The 15,294-nt window shown below is 39.0% G+C and overlaps 1 protein-coding gene across 1 annotated transcript in view; it reads right to left on the reverse strand.

Moving 5' to 3' along the window:
* The window catches only part of TTC1 (tetratricopeptide repeat domain 1), a 30,015-nt gene extending 14,951 nt beyond the window's left edge, over positions 1 to 15,064 (reverse strand). The window contains exons 1-4 of the mRNA XM_010001957.1: positions 14,699 to 15,064; positions 5,221 to 5,281; positions 3,282 to 3,394; positions 1,285 to 1,321 (exon numbers count right to left, since the gene is read on the reverse strand). Of these exons, the coding sequence (XP_010000259.1) occupies positions 1,285 to 1,321; positions 3,282 to 3,394; positions 5,221 to 5,281; positions 14,699 to 15,022 (535 nt within the window). The 5' untranslated portion in view covers positions 15,023 to 15,064. The remainder of the gene's footprint in view (positions 1 to 1,284; positions 1,322 to 3,281; positions 3,395 to 5,220; positions 5,282 to 14,698) is intronic.
* Between the last annotated feature and the right edge of the window lie 230 nt (positions 15,065 to 15,294).

A 15,294-nucleotide genomic window follows, 5' to 3' on the forward strand; every position in this document is an offset into this window, starting at 1 on the left:
GTTCAAGTTGAGACAAACTCCAAAACTACCTGTGTTCTTCTGAATTTAATATCAGTCAAAATTGGGTTAGGAATCCATAGTTATATAAGCTCTACAAGTTAGCAAAGAGACATATTGACTGAATTAAAGCTTGTCCTCTCCTTATGATGACCCTAACAACTTAGAGATGCAATTAATAATAATCTGTCAGTGGTAATTTCTTAATGATTTCTTCATCCATTTTTCATCATAGAAAGAGGGAGTATACAAAACTGCCCATTTTCTAATTATTAACCCATTAAAATGGTTCTTGGGACAATTAAATCTAGGATTATCCAGCTAAATATTCTAGTTTATTTCTTCTGGAAGGACAAAGACAATGCTACAATCAGCAAGTTGCAGGTTAGTGTGAATTGCTCTGCTGTTCTCCAAGTGTTGCATTGCAGTTTGTAAGCCAAGTCCCTGGGGAGTGTCAAGTGATGGCAGGTTTGATTCTCACTGCAGCAAAGCAGAACGATTCCCTTTCAGGCACTACAAAATTAGCAGAAATGTTTTTCAAAATGCACCACCACCAAAAAAAGGCAAACCCCCAAAGTGACTGAGGCCAGCTAGAATTTGCTACCTTCAAAAATCCTTTTAGCATGTAGAAACTCTTATTTACCATACAAGCAGTACTGGCACAACAGCAGTTGGATTTGTTTTCTGACTGGCAATTTGGACTTTCTGCCCCAGCTGTCATGGGGAGTTTAACAAATATTGGATCATGGGTGAGTGGGTGGAAGCAATAAAGCAGTGCACAGCTGAAATTATTTCACCAGAAATTGCAGAGAGAACACCATGCAGGACAAGAGCAGGAGCATAAGCCCTTGTGACAAAGCAAAAGCCTTGCATAAAAGGGACTTGTTAATGCATTTAGTTCTACAAGGCCTCACAGTTCTTTGGAATCTGGGATTAAATCAAGATTTTTTGGGGGGGGAATGGCAGGTGGAAGTGGGTTTAAAAAGTAGGCATAAGGAAACTGCTTCCATAATAAAAAGATTTTCCTATTGAAAGGTACAAACAGCAGCCTTATTAGCACAAGAGAATAGAAAGTAAATTATTATAGACAGGTACAGTTTGAGAGACATGTTACAAAATAAATAATATAAATAATTTTAAATTCAGGTGTCTTCCATCACAACTTTTCTTCAAATTCTTTGAAGACTTTTATGCCCAAAATTACAGCTCTGCAGTAAGCCACTAAATGGCATAATTTATGCATGAAAGGCCTGGCACAAGAGCAGCACATAGAAAAAAAAGTCATACCTTTGCTGCAGTCACTGAGGGCAGCTTCTGTCTTGTCCTAGAACACAAAACAGTTTTGTTGTATTTTTGTTATATTTCTTGGGAATCAGATTATTTACAATTGCAAGCAAAAAGGTTTGTCTGGCATTTTGAGGAACTGGATGTTCATGTAATCAAGGCTTTTCATACCCCTACCTCTGATGTAAAGCTCTTTATCAGTGATTAGGTTCCCCTCAGTGGAAGCTGCCCTGCTCCTGGGCCTGCACCCAACCCCAGCAGCAGGCTGCCAACAGCTGACTCATCTGCAGGCCTTGCCTTAACCCACCTGCAGCTTTGCTACCTGTGTCAAACAATTAAGGGGTTCAAATAGACTGTTCTAAAGGGTCCCAGAAAAATTTTTGTTTGTGGGAGCTAAGACTTTTGGGAAGCAGATACTGCCATTAGCACTAATAAGATTTCTCTACAAGGACAATGCATGAAACTTCCAGAAGGTGTAGGGCAAGATTTTACTGTGCCCTGACAACCATCGTTAGAAGATGGGATCTAGGGAATCTGCTTACACTGAAACAAGAGAAAAAGCAAGAGCTGAGACACAGATCCTATTTTCAGCCAAACTAAAAAGGCTTAAAAAAAAATAAAATTAAAATCAATCAATCAGTGCTTGTATTGTTGCTCCAAGTAGTAGTAATCTTTCTATACCCAAGGAATGATTCTCTCCTCCACAAAACAGAAGCTGCCTCACAGAAGATTGCCTCACAAGCCTTTATTGTAGTGCAAAGCAAGTGAGTGCAGCATGTATGGAAGAACAAGCGGAGCAGGGAGGTTGTTAATAATACAAATCTATTTTCAGATTTATTTATATTTCAGACCGATCTATTGGTCTGTTAGGTTCCACTGATCTATTCTGGTGAGATACACTAGTTTGTGAACAGTTCTTTGATCATCTTGGGCTCCTTTGGGCACTAATCTATTAGTTTCCTGGTCATATGAATAGTTAACATCACGATTACAAGGTTTTTCAGTCCACAGCTTTCATATTTGAGATGTTCCAGTATCTGTTATTTCATATTTTATTTCATTTTTTCTCTTGTCTGCTCAAACAATTCAGTATCCCAACAGCAAGTTAGTTAATTCTAGCTGAACAAGCATACTCTATGCTGAGTAAGAATGTATTTATTTATGTCTAAACATAGCTGCAAGGTACATTTCTAAACAGAGCTGCATTTGTTTCAATACTGGAGGAAAACTGCAGAGAAGTTTCCTTTGCAGGAGGGTAAACTAAGGATAGGAGTTACTGTGCTACTTTTCTGTAGTAATTTAATCATAAAGGCAAAAAAGCGAGTATTTTCTCCTCAGTTTTTAGTATCTTCTCTTTCTAAGTAACTGAAAATTTTTGTTCAGACAGATTGTGTTCTGTGCCTTCCATACTACCCAAGTGCATTGCTGATTCTGGTAACATCTGGGCACTTGTCCCTGATCAAGGAATAGAAAACACAGGAAGAAAGCTGCAGCCATTCTATCCACATCATGCCTGACTACATAGGTCCATCCTACTATATAGCAACAGTGAAGGGAGAGATTAACTGCAACATTAAAGACACAGTTAGGGAAGACCTGCTTATGCCGAAGAGCATTTGAGCCAATTAAATGAAAACAAGTATATGGCAATCAAGGCTTTTCGAAAAAACACTAACTAGTTACAATTCTCAACAATGTAACACATGGTCTGCATGCACTAAACATTAAAATAGAGAGAATGAAAGAAAAATCAGTGTTTTAAACATGCAGCAGAGCAACTCTGAACAGCTGTTCCAATTGCAACGTTCAGGTTTGCATTCATCCTCAGGAAAACCAAGCACACCAGCATTTCTCCTGGGAGCAGGACAGACTGAGCAAGCAGCAAAACCTGCACACAGCTTTATTACTTTGCCCTCCTTTATGCAACCCTAATGACTTCATTACTAAATTTTGTCATATAATCAATGCATGGTGTTTTGTAAAACAAGAAGAATATTCACCTGTTTCATTTTTGCAGCAGCTCTGTTTGAAAATAAAACAGACCTATCTTTTTGGAAGCAAGCTGGACAGATCTGCAGAGCCTTCGTGTAAGAGTCTTCTGCTTCTCCATAGTCTGCAGATACAATAGCAAAAAACCAAAACCAGATATTTGTTTCAAATGCCAGTACAGTCAGTGAACACATGGCTAAGACTTCTTTAGAAACATTTCTCAGTATATGATGTAATGTTAAAGCAGAATCAGTAGCTGCTTCCAGACAAAGTCCATTATTAAGTAGTACACAGATCAATGACAATTATTTTAAAATCAACACCCTTGTAGAAGCAGAAATACAGTCCTAAGCGTAATGCAACAAGTGCAGCATGAGATGCATAAAATTCTCATCCCTGAAATTATTTTGTTCTATTTGAGCACTGGTCTTAGAGGCACAATCTCTTTAGATAAAAAGTATCCTTGATCTGAAAGGAAGTATGTGCTGAAACACTGACCTGACACCTGTTCAAAGCAGCTACAGAGATATTTTGCCATATCATCTCCAATGACTGACTTGAAGAGTCAGTCACCACAAACCCATTAGCACCCCCAAGGACATCTGTCATCAAGTCTGCTCTACAGCCAGGACCAGTGGTAAACGACATGGGATGATCAAGTTACTGATTCTCTAATAAAGGCAGAGTCAGGAGCGACAAGGCCCTGTGCTGACTGAACAATGCCCTGACACCTGACAAGAGCACTGTCTGTGGAATAGAGCAGCTCCTTCTGTGCACAATAGTTCATGACCATCCAGGTGCTTAAAAGGTTGTGCATTTCTTAATACTAAGCACTTTGGCAAGGGCAGACACACCAAAAAGATCTCCCAAAGAATTTGTCAAGAAGAGGCTATGGGTGAGAATTCACAAGATGAAGAAGCCAACAATACAGGCTTGCTGCTTTCATGGTCTGAGCTGTTCCCTGCTGCCTGCTCTGATGCTTGCCTGAACTGGTACATCATTCTCCAGGAATTTTGCTCTCTCAGCAGACAATTGGAGACCTCCAACAGGGTGGATACTGGTTATCAGAGTATACTTCTGGGAAGAGGAATTTACGTGTCTGTGTCCCTGCTGACTGAGGAAAGTACAAATCTGCATTTCCTGGTTTCTCTGTGAATCCTCTACCCACCAGAAGATTAAATGAAAGGTAGATGTCAAAATCATCTTCCCCTTTATGTTTTTTAATTAAAAGCATTGGTACAGTTATTTATTATTGAACTCAACTCCATTGTTACATATTACCTATGATCAGAACATGTCCAGCTCTGGCATAAACTAAACATTTACATACCTCTAGATTTTTTTGTTCATATATGTACCTGTGTTTATGTGTGTGTAACATATATACACACATATGTGTCTATATAGGTACATACATGTACACACATATATATACATGTAAGCACATACAGATGTACATAGTACATGTGTGTATATGAATATATAGATATCTGTATATATATGCACACACACATAAATAAAATGTGTAACAGAGCCAGTGGATAAAAATAAACATGCAAATATACAAAGGTATGAGAGCTACTGAGCCACTAAGCTCTGCATCAATTCTAAGGATGTGAATTAGCAAAACTTGGAGCCTAGTGGAAGCCTTTTTTGATTAGTAAAAGAAACCCTGGCATTTGAAAAGCAGTCAGTTCTGTATCATGTTCTTGGATTAAAACACTAGCTTTCACAAGAATCCTGCTTTAGTAATCCAGGTCTTTGTGATTTAAACTTAACTCCTCAGGAGGCCTGCTATCCCCTTGTTCTCTAGAGCTGCATGAAAAATAATATGTGATAAATCTGAATGATGGTGTGAGATCTTTCTATGGGTTTCTGCAACATCACCATAATGCCTAAGAATTTATGATTCTCTAACATCCATATAGTGTTAAAAGATTATCAACCCACCTCCTTTCTTGAACTGCTCATTTCCTTTTTCTTTCAGCGTTGTGCTCTCCTTTCTTCTTTTCTACAAAAGAAAAGACAATGTCTCAAAGTATTTAACTGAAATGAACAAGTAGGTCAGCTGCAGTTCCAAATAAAGTATGAATGGAAATCAGAATAAAATATAACCTGGAGAATTTTAACTAGCACCAAGATCACTGGCTTGTAGTTTCTGTGACATGATATACTTTATATATCCATGAAACACTGGAGTATAATAAGAAGGCAATTAAAAAGCTCCAGTTCATGGGCAACAGTATGCAGAAAGTGCATTCATAGTGAATTACATGTGTTATCTTTTTAGCTGGCTGTTTGATTTTCCTTTCCAACTCAATTTAATTCAATCAGTGCAGGTCAACTATGTAGCATGTATTTTAGATGTAATGTCCCAAAAGTTCTGCTTAAAATAATTCCACCTCAGAAATTCATGGTTACTCTCAGAGAGGTACAAAACATGTTGCGCTGACTGCATTAGAAACAAGTCTATGGACAATACTGCCCTGAAAGATTTCTTCTGCAGAGAGTCACTAACCCATCAGACCCAGAGACAGGAAGATTATTCTGTTACACGGGTGAAAATAGCACATGCTGAGAGGAGTTGTGTTTTCAACCATGAATATCTTAACAGTGCTCTTGGCACAAGTGAAGTTGACATGAATGCTCTTAGCCTTTGACACAGAAAACACAGGATGTCACCAAGCCATCTCTTCAACCTATTTACAATGGAAGCCTTTCACAGGCAGACATACCTCACACAAGTAAAATCAAAGCACTATAAGTGAGACAGTGCTCACCTTCAGGAATCATTGCTATGGTAGAAAAAGGATCATTTGACCCCTGATTTGGCCCCCAACACACATGCATACACAAAGGACTTAAATCAAGGTGTCTATAAATTACAGATCATTGAGCAATTAAAAAGCCAACGCTAGAAAAAGGAGCAGTTTCCCTCCTTGCAGATTGTGTAAATCAAGGATTAATGCAATTATCAATATCGCACAGAACATCTCCTTGGAAACAGCTAAATATAGTACTCTTTGTGGAGCACTGCACCATCTCACAGCTATGCCAAGTAGCTGACAAACAATACAAAATCAGAGGTTCTCTCCTATTGCTTTTATTGGTTTTGAAAAATAATTCACCCAACCACTGTCACCATCTTATTAGTAAGAGATCACAATGCTCTGAAAACTAGGCCCAGGAGAATGGCATTCAGTTGCAACACACAAAATTATACAGTAAAAGATCATCTGACCTTTTCAGCACATCTAGATCACTCATTTTTTTTTCCCTCACCTATTAAATGTATTTTCTAATACTCATTGTTCCTCATATTTAAAAATAAATAAGCATAGGTCAGACAAAACATGCACCATTATTTAGAAACTGGCTTTCCTCCAGGGTGGACTGACAAACCTACACAAGCCCTTCCACAATGTCACTTGCACTCATGTACACAAGCCAGCTGGTGCTTTCTAAATTATCAACACAGCAGATATAACAAGCATATAAACAAATTTAAGCACTCAAGACACAAGCTGCTTTAAAAGCACAAATTCTTTGTATACATGCAGGATTCTGCTGTTCAGCACAGGGAGTATGTAACTGCATTTGAAAGCTGTACTCAAACTTTCTAAGAGCCACACAGAAGAGCTCCAGCAAGGTCAGTGCCACACGCACAGCTGGCCCTCCACAGAAACAAATTTTTAAAGCATCTTGGATGCATACAGAGTGAATGTTAGCACAACAGAAAGAATTTGCAAACCAGTAAACACAGAAGCCAGATTTCACCACAAAACATGTTGGGAGATGATCCTACTGGAAAACATGAAAGATTTGCACAGACAACCCTCACTCAAGAAAGCAAATGCTTTTGAAACACTAGCTCTACTGACTTCATTGCTCATGACCTATTTAGAACTGGGCTGTAAGTGCCATTAACTGATTCACTGTTGCATAAGGTAAAGTTACAACTGTGCAATAATGAAATACCTTTTTTTTTTCCTATAAAATGAGAACTACACCATGATCCCAGTTGTTCTGATGCAGAAACCCTAAGATCAAGGAATACTGGATGAAAAGCTTTACCTGTATGATCATGATTTTGTTTAATTTTATTAAAAATATTACAAAATGTTACATGTTTACCCCAGTTAAGTATTAAATACAAATATAAAAACTGATTTGCAGCAAGAAGGCTTCAGAAGACTAAGCTTTAACTGAAAAAAAAAAGAGTACAATGAAGAAAAAAAATATTCAATTGTGGAATTCCTTCTCAAGCAGAGTCTCAACAGCACAGGAAAAATACCAAGGTGGAGGTAAGCTGTATGGCCATGTTTTCTGGGGAAACATGGACAGATGAAAGTTCTGGGCAACTGAGGAATTTAAAGACTGTCACACTGGGAAACTGATGATTCACAGAACTCTCCTGCGCCTGTTCCTCGGTATGTCCTCTTGCCTGGGAATCAAATGGCACTAACTTGAAGGATAAAGGACTATTAGTCACATAACTGTTACAGACATACAATTGCCAGTGACAGTCTTGCAGTCCCTTCTGCCTATTTGGCCAGAAAAGGTGTTGCCTAAGTATGTTTCAGAAGCCAGCAGCACTGTTAAGAACACTGTATGTGGTTTTGCAGCTTCCTCAGCTCCCTGGAAAGCAGCAAGGCAAGTGATGCAATCCTGGTTCAAAACCAGTATTTCTTTATTGCTTGACCAGCATTTTCAAGATATCCCTGTATTAGTTTCAAGCTGTCCCTTAAGTTCCCAACTGTACCAGTTTTCACAGTATTTTTAAAAAATGGGAAGCCTACAGGGTACCTCATGCATCACTCTGCATTTGTATTTGAAGTACATAATAGCAGACTATCCCCAAAAGCAAATCTCTGGCTTTTCCACAAAATTAACATAGGTCTTAGCACATCATATCCTAAATGCACTGCCTTCTAAAGCATATGTGTATTTGTGAAACAAACACATAATTTATTCTCCATATATACCTTTCTTTAACAGAAAATCCTAACACAAAAGCAGTGGAAAGTCAACTATTTTGGATGAATTTACATTTAACCTGAAAGGACTGCTCCAATGGATGCTGTTAAGAGTCTGTCTTCTATTCAAATCCAAGGTAAAAAAAAACTGAACAACCAAAAACTAAACTGCTTTTGGAAGACAAAACATCTTCACTCAGTATGCTAAATTTCCAGCTTCCAGGGACAAGTGGAAATTGACTGCTCATCAGTTTACTGTGACTGTATCAGCGCAGAGTGAAAAAATTGCAAGTGACTTGTCCTTGGGACAAATTTTGCACAATGTCATTCCAGTGTCCCCACCCACTCATTTTTCAGCAAAAGATGTAAGTAGCTGGAGGGCAGGCTACCCTTTCCTCACCCAGGGAAGTAGGTCAGACTGAACTCCTAGAATGCTCTGCCTGAGGAAAAGATATCTTGACCCACTGTGTTCCCTCAGGCTGCTCATATATGACACTGGAGTCAGGCATGACTTCCCCAACCTACAGTCCATTATTCTTTTCTGCTATTCAAATTCTGCAAAATCTTAGATTGCTGTTTGCAAATTCTATTAACATAAAGATGATAAATTCCAAGTGGCAGGCACTAGTTTTTGATGTACAAAGTAAAAAAAAAAAAGTGTTTTTTAAGGTCCAAAATAAATAAATACATTAAACTAGTAGCACGATTTTTGAAGGATCTGATTAGAAATGTTTACAGATTTGGATACTGAATTAGAATTGACCTTATTCTGAATAAATTATGATCTTAACATAAACCTGTCTGGCAAGCAAGAGGTGCTGAAGACTGAAGCCTGAAGAAATGAGAAAAGGCAGCTTGGCCTTCTGACAATAAAGTATAACAATTCAAAAGAAAGCCATCAAATTCAGTCCCTGAACTTCAGCTCTGTCAAACACTCAGGGTTCAAAATGAAAGCATTAAAGCATTATTCTACTATTATGGAAGAAAGCAACGTACACACACTGTTTGTTTTGGAAGTAACCAATATAATAAAGGTGCTGGAAGTGTAATCTTTAAATATAGCAGGTAAGAACTGAAGGACAAACCCTCCCAATCTGTAACACTTCCTACCAAGCTGCCTCTAGCCTTCCTATGCGTTTTATTTGATCAACTGGTTTGACTTTGCAAGGGAATTTTTCTTGGCTCCAGTTTTGTCAAGAGCAGCAAATGCCTACCCTCTCTCCTGTGTATACAGTGTGTCAATGTACATCTGCATCTCATATACCCTTCTGTAAGGTCACCAAGTAGCAGTCAATTTAAAACTACTGGAGTTCAAAGGGTGCACAGAAGCTAGGAATTTAAACAGATAGGGGATATATTTTTCAGCTTCAAATACCAATTCTATATCTAAGTCATCCATTAGTAGTCATCTGCTTCCCCCTGCAGTTTTGTGAAGCTATTGCTGGATTATGCATTCAAGGATTTGAATTTCAGTTGTAGTCACCCAAAAAATTCTTTTTCAAATCTTGCCAGTTGTCATTTGAAAACTGTCAAATCTGCCCTCTACACTCAAAAGGTAAAATAATAAGCATTGCTAGACTCTGGCCCATCTCTGCTCATTGTAACTCCATGGTAAAGACACTTTTGTCTTTTCTACTGCCAAATCACTGCCTCTTCCTGAAACTGTATGCAGCACTTGCAAAGACAACAGGTCACATCCATCCTTGACAGTCAGTTTAACTTCATATGCCAGACTAACTGTGACTGTTCCTGAGTTACTATAGAATAATTGAATGGTTTGGGTTGGAAGGAACCTTAAAGATCATCTAGCTCCAACCCCCCTGCATGGGCAGAGACACCTCCCACTAGATCACGTTGCTCAGAACATTATCTAACCTGTCTCTGAACACTTCTAGGGATGAGGCTTCCACAACTTCCCTGGGCAACCTGTTCCAGTGTCTCACCACCCTCACACTAAAGAATTTACTCTTCATGTCTAACCTAAATCTCCACTCTTCAAGTTTTAATCCATTAACCTTTGTCCTGTCACTACAAGCCCTTGTAAAAAGCCCCTCCACAACTTTCCTGTAGGCCCTTCAGGTACTGGAAAGGCCACTGTGGAGGTCTCACACAGAGCAGTGGAGCAGAATCACCTCCCTGGCCCTGCTGGCCATGCTTCTTTTGATGCAGCCCAGGACACTGTTGGCTTTCTGGGCTGCATGTGCATGTTGCTGGCTCATGTTGAGCTTCTTGTCTACCACTCCAAGTCGTTCTCCTCCAGACTGTTTTCAATCCATTATCCAGGTTCTTCTTGTCACCACCTGGACTCAAGTACTTTAGCAGATACAGATAAAGTTCTCAAATGTACTTCTCCAAGCTTTGATCAACTCAGAAAATACAACAGGATGTTTTGTTCTATTTTGCAGGCCACAGGACAGGGCAGTTTTAGTCTAGCAATCCATCTTTTTCTCCAGTTTGACCAAGCAATAACTTATTTAGTATTGGTGCTGTACTGTTTACAGGATTCAGGTTATTAATGAATTTGAATACAGGGATCACCTTCTATTATACTTCACAAGACTGCACTGTGATGCCTTCAAAACCCAATTGTCTTGCAAGTTTTATTGCTATACAAAATATTTTTGAATGCTGATGAGAACTGTTAACAAAAATATATTCCTTACTGGTATTTGTCAGTAATGTATGTAATAAGTTTTACTGCTGCATAGCCAGTTGGATTGTCTCACCTATTAATAACCTGGGTTATTTGGTCCAACCACGTAATTCTTCCTGGAAAGAGTTCTAAGACCATATCCAAGTGATCAACACCTGAGGACTGCTCCAAAATAGACTTGTTTCACCATATCCCACCTTCCATTTTGAACCTTAGCCTTTATTTTGTAAACACTATAGAAAAATCAGCAACTTTGACAGAGTCCAGGTTATACTATATCGGACAGATGAAACTAAGAAAACACCAAATGCTGAAATGAATGACTATACCTCAGAAACCATCTCAGAAGAAATCCCAGCTAAGTTTTTCAACCCCTGGAAAAACAAATTCTATACAGAAGCTGTAATTTATGGAAGAACAATGGGATCAACCAGAAGTATAAGGAAGAAAAGGTGAGTAGGAAAGCAGTTTAACAGAAATGTCTTAATTAAGACAATGTTCTCTAAAACATCCTAGAGCTTCTGGGGAAAACAGAAAAGAAAAAAAAAACAAACAAAAAACCATATAAGCAAGTTTTACTGTTTAGCCCAGAAATGAAAAAAAATCTTCAGGTATAACTCAAAAATACTATTTTGTGAAGATCAATGTCACTTCATTCTTACAGAGTTGCTAACAAGACACTAATCAAGAATCTCCTCCCCAAGAGCTCTGTTTCTTGTGTTGCTGACACATTTCCTAGTGTTAAAATAGAAGCTGAGCATGGTTACAGCCAGCTGTAGCTCTCATGCACAAGCAACAGCCCAAAGAAGGAAACTGCTTTTGGGGAATATTACTTATTCCAGGGTCTTACAGCAGCTAGAAATGAGTGTTCTCTACCCAAAATAAGAGCTTACTAGGCCAAGTGCTTAAGTCTTTTCCAGACAAGGCCCAAAGAACAAGACAACATCTGTCATGATGGAAAAGCATGAGGGATTCAGAATCTTGCTGCTGGATAAATTCATAATGAATGGGTTTCCCTCCAGAAGACGACCAGGTCAGACTGAAACAATTACCATGTAGCAGCTGTTGGGTGTCTTCTGATTAATTCTGCAGACTAGACCACCGTCAAAGCCATCACTGTCAATGACAACTAACCAGAAAAATCTGTTTGTAATGCATCAAAAGCAATTTACTGCTCAGTGCCTCTGCTGAGGCAGCAATCAGCATGCTTTTGAAACAAAAACAAAATTTTATACAAGTGAATTTCGTCTCTGGCTGCTTCATTCTAAAAAAAGCTCAGTGTTGCAAGTCCAGGCAAGTAATCAGGCTCTATCCTGCATCTGCTTTCAAGGACACTTCTTGCAGGCTCATGTCTTCATAGCCCTTCAATGTCTCATTTTGCTTCATTGTGCAGAGCAGACTTCTTACAATATCAGTACTGTTTCCCTGGAAGTAATTCCTGTGGCTTAGAATTAGAAATCTCATGGTATGGGGCTCTCAAAATATAACTGAGAAAATACACAACCATTTGCTCCTTCTCTTTGATCTCTGCAGCAGTTTCTGCATGGGGAAGAATTTTTACTTGGAGCTGCTACCTTCAAAAGCCTGCACATAGGATATGCATAAATACACAGAGTAAGGACTAGAATCTGTTTCTGCATCTCCAGAATAAATTAGAAACTTTCTTTTCCACAGCCTAGTTATTGGGGAACATTGCTCGAAAGAACTAATTTATTAAAGCTGCTAAAACATAACATTTGGTTTAGTTAAAAAAAAACCAAAAAAACCACCAACAAAAAAGTAATACTATTAAGATGTAGCTTCATAAATTTGATTGGAGGAGGCCCATCAGCCAGCTCTCCTTTTGACTTCAGTTCATAGCTTATGGCTGGTGCTGCAACCACACTTCAGAGGAAGTTTTTCTTCTTTAGGTAAGTAGTCTAATTGAATAAAATCCATCTACCCTAATAGTGCCATTACGAGGCTGCCATTTGATGTCTACTTTACCAGCACTGCCCTTGATCTAAAAATAAAGCATTATTTTTCATCTGAATCACTCTCTGTAACTGGTTCACTGCACATCCACACGGAGAGGTGTGCTGGCACAAGGAGGCAGCAGGGGACTGAACCCATCAAGGCCTCCCTCAGCAGTAACCCCAGCACTGCTGCTGTCTGCTCACAACCTGAACAGTCGAAGAAACAAGTTCTGAATATTTTGGCCTCATTTACTCCAGCTACAAGCCAAAAACATAAGAGTAAATTTAAAAATCATGTTGCCCTTCTTCTAAAAAATGACCTTTAGAGTAACTGCAAGGAGGTTTAAAATGTTTGCAAACCTCTGAACAAAGGATGTACAGGAGCTGCTTTCAGACCATAACTACAGTATTGCTTCTTAAAAGCTGCATCATGTAACAGATTATTTTCATATTCAAAATATACAGAATGTTTCACTTTAAAAAATAAAATGTGTAGCTGTCAATTCCAAGTACTATGAGGCAAGATGGAGTCTCAATTCAGGAAAGACCCATCCCCATGGTTTTACTACACAGAGAATGGAAGGTGAGATCATGCACATGGATACTGTGATAGCTACAACTTCTGCTTCATCACTGATTTCTGGATTTCTCAAGCTCTGCTTGTAATAGATACCAATAATACTTAACTAGAGAAATAACCAGCAGCTACATTGTAACAACTGCTTAGATAAACCACTGAGAAAGCTCTCTAAGGAACATACACAAAGTTCACAATGGAAACATTTCTGACCAAACAGCTATGGTGATACTCAGAGATGGAGTCCCCATATTTCATTAGGTATAATCACCAACCAAGCTGAAAGCCATGATCAGTCAATTTCACAGGAAATCAACCTACAGAAAGACCAGAACTGCAGCTGCCTCAACACTTTCCATCAGGAAACGTTTCCAGCTTTAAACAGTGATTATTTTGTACTGGAAAAGACACAAGGGCAACGTGATGCTGCTGCTTCTGTGTAGTGAGTAGGTCACGAGAAGTGATTAGTGCCCTCTGTTCAGCACCTGAGAAAATTCAGCATTTGATGAGTGCCCAGTTTTGGTGCCTCCTCCCCAGCACAAAAAAAGAGATACCAGCTTCCCAGAGGGACCCCAGCAGAGGGTCCCCAAGATGGTCAGGACACTGGGGACTTGTTCAGCCTGAGGAAAAGGTGGCTCTGAGGAGACCTCACTGCTAGAGAAAATGGAGAGGGACTCTTTCAAGAGGCATGCAGAAAAAAGATGGCCCTGTGGTCACAAGTTGCAACAAAAGAAATTCTAAATAAATACAAGGAAAAAATTGCCATCATGAGGGTATTTAAACACTAGAGCAGGGGCCCAGAGAGGCTGTGCAATCTCCAGGCTGAGAGACGTTCAAGTAGCTCTGGGCAGACTTTGGATCTTAATCCCAATTAGCTGCATTACATAAACTAGCCTTTCAGAAATGAAAAGTATCCTGAAACCTGCTCTTAGGTTTGGAAAAGCATCTTGCAACTAATCAAATGAAAACAATGAATGCAAACTAAATAACATAAAACAAGAAGATTTTTGTTTCTTATAACCTCTCTGAGTCACAGTAAGCTTACAACCTGGTGAAAGTAGACAAAAATCCGCAATGGAATGTGATGACTAAGTACAGCAAAGAAAGATAACAAAAATATTTGTTACGGCAAAGAAGAAATTAAGAACAGTTAAATTAGACACATAAGGGAGTTTTAAATGTCCATTTTCATGCTAATCACAGATAATTCGGAAATATTACACTGAAAACATATCTTTTTATGTTCAACATTAGTACTTTAGATTACCTGTTTTTCTTCCTCTGGCATATCTTTTTCTAGTTCTAGCAAGTATTCTTCATCTAGTTCTGTCTGCTTCCTTGAGCTATTCTCATCATTCTGTAGATTCCCTTCATCATCCAGCAGAGGTTCTTTTGCCTCAAAGGAATCGTGACAGTCATGGAAACACTCATCTGCTGTTGTGGGATCTTTGGCTGAAGACAGTGTATATCCACTTTCAATGTTTTGGGGATTCTGTGCATCTTTGGGGCCAGTCTCTGAAGACTTCTGATCAGAAAGCTTTAAGTGATTAAGTAACTCTTCAGGTGAACTTGCATCTTTAAACTCTTCCATGTTGGACTCCTTGGAAGGGGTTAGATTTTTAGAAATGAGAAAAAAAAAAAATAACTCCCAATATGCCCAGTGTAAATTCCCTGTCAGCAAAGTAATCTCTGAAGCACTTCAACGTCCTGTTGGCATCACCTGAAGGAAACTACTACCCCTCAGGGAAGGAACAATTTATACATGGGCCGTCTATGCACTGTACAGCGACGTGGGGCCAGTCCCCTGCTCCCATAAATAACTTAATTCCCGGGCTGATTCCCAGGACAGGCAGGGCACAGCAC

Source organism: Chaetura pelagica, unplaced genomic scaffold (genome assembly GCF_000747805.2).
Source record: "Chaetura pelagica isolate M959 unplaced genomic scaffold, ChaPel_1.0 scaffold356, whole genome shotgun sequence".
Lineage (NCBI taxonomy): Eukaryota > Metazoa > Chordata > Aves > Apodiformes > Apodidae > Chaetura > Chaetura pelagica.